The 7,635-nt window shown below is 30.2% G+C and overlaps 1 protein-coding gene across 6 annotated transcripts in view; it reads right to left on the reverse strand.

The window, feature by feature from the left end:
* The window catches only part of Fkbp59 (FK506-binding protein 59kD), a 28,059-nt gene that overhangs the window by 13,045 nt on the left and 7,379 nt on the right, over positions 1 to 7,635 (reverse strand). For all 6 annotated transcript variants that reach the window (XM_014427521.2, XM_014427518.2, XM_014427520.3 and 3 more), the window contains 4 exons: positions 5,219 to 5,361; positions 2,809 to 2,929; positions 1,154 to 1,401; positions 218 to 368 (listed from right to left, as the gene is read on the reverse strand). In XM_014427521.2, coding sequence (XP_014283007.1) covers positions 218 to 368; positions 1,154 to 1,401; positions 2,809 to 2,929; positions 5,219 to 5,361 — 663 coding nt within the window. The remainder of the gene's footprint in view (positions 1 to 217; positions 369 to 1,153; positions 1,402 to 2,808; positions 2,930 to 5,218; positions 5,362 to 7,635) is intronic.

Consider the following 7,635-nt stretch of genomic DNA (forward strand, 5'->3'; position numbering starts at 1 on the left):
TTAAAAGTTATTTAAATTATTAATATGAATTATTAATTAATAATATTATTCACTTCATATAAAAAGTGACCTACAACTTAAAAAAAAAAAACTCATATATTAATGTATTCAGGTAGTAGATGCCTAAATATAAATTAATAACCATCAACACTCAAGAATTGTTATTACACAAAAAGATTAACTACTTTGGTTTAACTATTAAAAGAATTTTACTCACCATTTTTGTAATCCAAAATTTCAACTATCCTAAGATACATTTTCAGAGCAAGTTGATACTTATCTGCCTTGAAATATTTTGTTCCCTTATCTTTTAATACTTTTGACTGTCCTATTTTTTGTTCATTGGACATCATCCATATATCAACAACCTATAAAAGAAAAATTAATTAATAAACTATTTCAATACATGCAAACCCAAGGATGGAAAAAACACAATGTAAATCCCATTTTAACAGCGCATTGATTGCCACATCTCAGCTAAACAAATACTATTATTTTTCAGACAAAAAGTGAACTGAGAAAGCCTATGAACTTGTGAACAAGAGTAAAAAATAATGAGTCTATCCAAGAATTATTATGGTCAATAGTGTAACATACAGAGAAGTATAGAAGTTATGTATTAAAAATAAAAAAAAGTAATTTTTTTGGCACCCAAAAATTTTTTTAACTATGAACCTTCCTACAGAAAATACAAATTAACTAACATTAAAATTGATTGAAATAGTTAAAAACTTCATAATTCATAATTATGAAATTAAATATAACAATTATTAACTGAAAACTTTTCTTTATTTTTTCACAAAATATAACTTCTCTAATCCTCTGTCACAAACAGCAACCATTGCATTGTCTATATGTTCTGCACAATGTATTTGTCTAGCCTACTCCTTAAGAGATATATATAATCAGGCACTGAAGACTAGAGCTCTCAAGAGGCAATGGCAAACATTATTCCAGACAAGAATAGTGTAACAAATTTTTTTGTTAGTCACGAGTTGACTTTTTTCATAAATCATTTCCCATGCAGAATAAATCAAGACTTCTTCACAAATATTAAGGAGTTAAAAAAAAAAAAATGTGATACTTGATTAAAATATGTTATGCTGAAAATATTAATAAAACTACAAAATAAATTTAATGTGAAAAATCTTACGGGATCAAAATCTTTTAATGTAACAGTGTATGTAAGATGAGCATTTGGTGGAATGCCAAAACGCTCATGCCCAATAGCTCCAAACCCATATTGTGGTTTTAATTCTAACCTAGATGTTTCCCCTTTGATAAACTTCTCTAGACCTTTCTCCACGCCAGGTGGAATATCACTTTCTATTCCTTCACCAAGGCAGAACGATACATCTCTTTCATCGAAGATTCTGCCTTCATGCTCACCTTTTATCCGTACTGCAAAAAACAAAAATAAATGTGTTATGATTTTAAAAAGTTAAGGATACAATAAAAAAAGAAAAAGAAAAAAACTTAAAAAGAAACAAAAGATTAATGAAAACATATAAATAATAATAAACATGTAAGTGCATATATTTCACTTTATAAATACTATTCAGCATATACCACTCCAAGTTTCTCATAGTGCACTATGGTGGTTACATTTTGTGAACGGCAGACAGTGGCTGATTTTGGTAAATTTTATCTTTAAACTAATTAAAACAACTTTATATCCACGGAAGCAGTTTCACTACACCAATTTTATTCGATTAAATTTAAATCAGATGTACTTCCTCAACAGAAAAGACAAATTCAAATGCACCTATAATGCTATCATTGAAACCCGTTACTTTCAATAATACCTGGAGGAGTACTAATGCTAATCTTGGACCTTGCATTAAGGAAAGCCAACTATGAATGAGCCAGTTCCAGTTGGGCACAGAAACCTAAAAACTAACAGCTTAGTATTGCTAGAAGTGATGACCAAGACCTCCAATGTAATACAAAAATACAAACATCCTACAAGAAAAAATTACAGCAATTAATATGAAAATCAATCCTGGAAGACCGAACAAAAAATCTGGGAATAATGAGAACTTTGTTGGCGAATGGCAAGAGATTAGAGCAGATAAATAATTTCACCTATCGAGTTGATCATCTCAACCAGAATGAATAAATCGATAAGGAAATGATTTAGAGATTTGAAGCTGCTGGGAGAGTACTCTTTTTTCTCTAGAGTTGATTTATGGATACAAGAGAAGTGATAAAGAAAATTAAATGGATGTCTATAACTCAAATATCTCTCTGAACACAAGAGCAAGATCCAATCCAACGATATGTGCTATCTTCTTAAGGTTGACAAGACCTATGCCATCTTAACCCTTTAGTGGTACCCTACAAGTGAGTTTGGGACCAGATTTCATAGGCCCCCTGTAATGAGTAAATTAAAACAAAATAAAAATTATCTGAGAATCACCATTGCTTCAAGAAACATTGAGCAGTTAATCAATGATGATCATAGAAAATAATTTACTTCAATAATAGACTTTGAAATGTACCACTTCGAAATAAGCTCCTGAATTATAATTGGCTCATTATCAACATAGCTCATTTTATAAATATAACTTTGTTAGTTATACTTTCAGTAAAAAGTCAGCACAAGATAACGGTCATTTTTAAGAGACAAGTATCTTAACAGCATTCACTTCAGATTTGGGTAAGCTTAAGAGCTGCTACTACAACATATACACAGTTATATGCATGCTACAGTCAAATTTTAACAACTGTTATGTACTGTAGGTACTGAAAATATAATAGCATTAGGCATATCACAGACAGACAAAATAATAAATAACTAAAACTTACTTTCAACATTTGATGATTCCTTTGGTGAGTCAAAACCATTTCCTTCTTTCATTGGAAACCTCAGGACCCCTTTATCTTTTTTGCCAGACAAATTCTCAGGTTCCCAGTCAATCAATTCCACCTGAAAGAGGGAAGATTTCAATGTCCAAAAAATAAATAAAGAAGTACCGTTAATATTACTAAATTGAAATATAAGAACAAAAATCCTTTTTTCTATCTATCCTAATAACTACCAGTAAGAACTTGGAACCAATAGTATATAAAAAGTACTAATAACATTTGAAAGAAGAGTACCACAGAATAATCATTTTTATTTCCTTGATAGGAAATTTTCCATTTCTTTGTATTGAATTATCATACATTTTGTTATCAAATGTATTTCTTTTAGAAAAAATGTTTGATTATTAGTTTCAGTATTTACTACAAGATGAGATCCTCATCTTTTAACAGAAGATCCTTTGCCACCTATTCGGACCAGTTAATGTCAGAGAGAATTGAAGGAGGTGGAACAGGGAGATCTATGATCTGTATGGGAATATAATTGTAATGAGACAAGTCAAGTTTGAAAGACTGCGTTGGACTGGATACATTCCCAGAAAGGCTCTACCGGACAAGAGCAAGAGGCAAACCAGGGAGGATGCTTCCATCTAGGATGCCTGAGACCTGCAGAGTACTCACAACTGGCAAGAAGCCGCACTAGATAGGGCTGTCTGGCAACGTATTGAGCAGACCAAGGCCTGCAGCTACAAGGAGTAATAATAGTAGTATTAACTACAATAACAATTTTGTTATTAGTTTAGCTTTTGTAACTAAAAAACATTCCTGATTCATGATTAAATGATAAAAAAAAATGAAGATTTACCACTTTAGAAAAAGAAAAAGTAAATATTATTCTCTAAGAAAATTTCTGACTAGACTGGTCTAGTAAGCTTGTCTAAAGTAAAATAGAGAACCCGTTGAAACCTTTCTCTACCTAATACATTAATTTTAAAGGCCAGAGTGGAGTAAAGTAGACCGGTCCAGTCTCAACAGTTACTGTGCTAAAATAATAAAATTTCAAATGCTTGTCCGGTAGATTTCCACTTTTTTGTGTTACGGCATTATTCAACCAAGAAAGGGATATATATATATATACTAGATTGTACTCAGACATATATGAACTAATTACCACCTAGAATAATACATCGCTTAATTTAGGTAAAAAGTGGAGATTATGAAGCATAGAACATTTACAATACATTGAATTCGAGCCCTTATAGAGGATAGTGGAGGAGCCTAATGTATATAAATAATGAAAAAATAAAATAATTTAATTTAGTCATAATAAAATTAAATTCAAGTCAAGAAAATTTTTTGTTAAAGCTTAATTCCTTTACATAACTCTTTACAACTATTTTAAAGGTCATCTATTTAATTAAGTCAAAACAATTTTTGAAGAAAAAAATAAACCCGTCCTCCATGGTAGCCTTACTTATCTGACTTTTCAAACAGACAATTAGAGCGAGTAGGTTGGTTGATGTACCACATGTCACAATTTCACAAGAGGAGATCATGACACAAAATAAAGGCAATCCTTCCCCGCCAGACCTGCCCCACTAATACCCCCGGGGAGCGATGGCTCTATATCACTTCTGAAATATTACCTTAAAACAGAAAGAAAAAACTTTAAGATAGTTTAATCGAGGAATACTTAAAAAGTGCCTGAAATTGAAAAACGGCGTGATTTTTTATCACATGACATACAATGACAGGATAGTCATTTTTGTAAAGTGGGGAAAAAATAATCTTATAAATAACGTTTACGTTTCAATTGGCTATGAATATGGCCCAAATATTATTGAATATTTATAGACCAAACACGATTCAAACAATACAGCCTCACAGGTTCAATAGGTTGAAATTTCTTCATTTGCTTTTAAAAAAAAAAAACTTCCCATGTTCCAAAAACAAAATATTTTAATTTTTAAATCATGTTTGCTTTTAACAAAAATGGCATTGAAGAAAAAAGTACAATGTTCGTATTAGTTTCACCTTGTTTTAATTATGCAAGAGTGTTATGCAAGAGTAAATTATGTAAGAGTAAATTTACTGAAGATGGTAAAATGCTATAAATGCTGAAGATGGTAAAATACTACTAACCAAAAAAGGTTTTCAATGGAACATAGAATTGCAAGAAAAATGATAATAGTAACCAAAAAAACAGGAGTAATCAACTGTATCTATATAAAGCTAACCATTATTTCCAAACCAATAATGAGACTTTCCAGTCAGAAAATAAAATAAAGGAGTTGGTATGGTTCTATAGCGAATGTACTGCAGGTTTTATTTGTATTATATCCTATCTAAACTGCAATAAAATATGGAAAAATTAATTTTTGTATAATGTATAAATATTTAAACAAGTTACTACCTCAAAAATAAGTGTTGCTCCAGGAGGTATTTTTGGTGGACTTCCAGCAGCACCATAAGCATAATCTTCCCTACATGTAAGTATAGCAATTTCTCCTTTTTGCATAGTTGCTACACCAATATCCCAAGCTTTGATAACATTCCCTAAAATAAATATTTCATTATAATTATATGTTTAATAAAAAAATGTTAAAATTACATACTTATATAATAAAAAACTTGCATGTGTAAGCATGTAGGTAGGTACATACAGTCTCTGTAACCGTTATGACAACTTCATAGTTCACCAAACTAACTTTATATGGTTAACTCTTAAAAAAAAAAAATGATCAAAGGAGATGGAGCGAACCATTGTAGTAAAATCTACTTTATAATGAGTATATTTTATAAAGCTATTTTATACTTTGGGAAAGAAAAAAACTTTTAAAAATAACGGTTCTTACAATATACTTTGTTATTGTATTTAATTATGCCAGTGCTGCCATTGTTTGCAACATGTTTCTTATATCTTTTAATGAAACAAAGTAGAATATATGAATACAAAAATATTTTTTTTTTCAGTCATTAAAACCATTCTTAGAACAGGGCTTTCCACTTGTAAATTAAATATTTAAATACCATATAATAACATGGTAACAATTGGCTATCAAAAAACTGCTTCGCTTAAACTAAAATAAATCCAAAGCTATCTTTATTGGATCCGGTTTTCTAATCAAATCCATTCAATGCTTTCCTAATATTTTTATAACCAAAATTCCAATTCCATATAATATTTACACTACTTCTCTCCCAAAAACCTTGGTCACGTTCAATCCAACCTTGAAAGATCAGTATAGTTCAAATATTATATCATCCATATCCATTCAAAATCAGATAAACAACTCCCATATCTCCAAACAACCATGCACCCATGTTGCATCTATACACTCACCAACTCTTTGTCTCTTCACTTTTTTTTACCTCACTTCAATTATTATTAGGCAGTTTACAACAGGATCTCTAATAAACTAACAAGACTAAAAACATTAATGAATTATTTTTTCAGGCCGTCATAAAATAAAAGTTGACCTCACCAGGCCAAATTCGAACTGATACCACAAGAAATGAGATTGCTACAGTGACACCTTAAGACATATAACATACTGCCCTCTCTTCAGATTTCTAATTCCTTCACCATAAATGTCATTTGTTAACTGTAGCTTATCCTTATGGAATTCCATTCTCCCTAATTTAGAATATACCTTCTTTTTTTACATTTAAATGTGAACTGTTTGTCCCTCTTTCCCTCCAGATATCACGATTACCTTTTGTCCTTAATTTATATGATAATATTTGTAAATAGTAACTAATTTTCATTTCAAAAAAATAAAAGGGATATGGTCTGGGTGCGGTAAAAAAGTATCCCAAATAGTTTAAAAACAATTGGCCTTGTTTCATAATGACACTAATAGTATTTACTAATACTACCAACGCTTTTTTCACATTCTACCAACGATACTATAACACTTAATAGAATCGTTGGTAGAGCATGAAATCACTTAGCTGTTAATGTCTTTACTACTCAACATGAAAAAAAAAATTTAAGTAAATTAACATCATATAAAAGAGTTCTTTTTCTAAAGAGCATGTACTAACAAGTGGTAGAGCATCAAGTACAAAAAATACTGTTATGGAGTAGGTGGTTTCACACTCTTCTTCAGTGCAGTACATGAACTATTCTTGTAGTTTAAAGAAGTACAATTTCATTTGATGATCAGAAAGTACAAACTAAAATATTGAAATTGAAAGTACAAGTAAAGTATTTGAAAGTACAGGTTTCAAACAGTGGCTAATTGTACAAATATTGGTAATGTACAAGTGTTTACTTGTAACTTTAACTGAGTATAAGGTTATTAATAGTGTTGTAAATTGTTGACATTAATTAATTTATGTCTGTATGTATGTATAGCAAAATATATGAAATCAGGAAGAATTCTATTTTCAAAACTGCGTCTGAATTTAAAGAACCTTATTGTACCTAATAAATAAGAAACAATTTTATCAAAAATAGGACCACAATTAGTAGGCTTTACTGCTAGAAAAGGAAGTGCCCTAAAACCAAAGGCTAAACTTTGTTTCCCTGCATTGAATGGGAAGAGGAAACCAATATCACATGATAAGTGATATGCAGGGCGTTGAAAAATCCACTCTTTGTAGATGCATAAAAAGTAATGTAAATGCCATCAACAGCCTTTTATTTTAAACAGTTATTTCTTGATCAGACAACATTGCCGCAGTAATAAATTATTTTTTTAATATACTCGATTTCCTAGAATTTTATGTATGTGTGTTGAAGTTTTTATTATGTGTATATCCTTTAGGAGTCTTAAAAGCATTTATGACTCTAAAAGTTATGCGTAATATTAGTAATAAATATTA

Source organism: Halyomorpha halys, unplaced genomic scaffold, assembly GCF_000696795.3.
Source record: "Halyomorpha halys isolate HHAL.00 unplaced genomic scaffold, Hhal_1.1 Scaffold653.1, whole genome shotgun sequence".
NCBI classification, from domain to species: domain Eukaryota; kingdom Metazoa; phylum Arthropoda; class Insecta; order Hemiptera; family Pentatomidae; genus Halyomorpha; species Halyomorpha halys.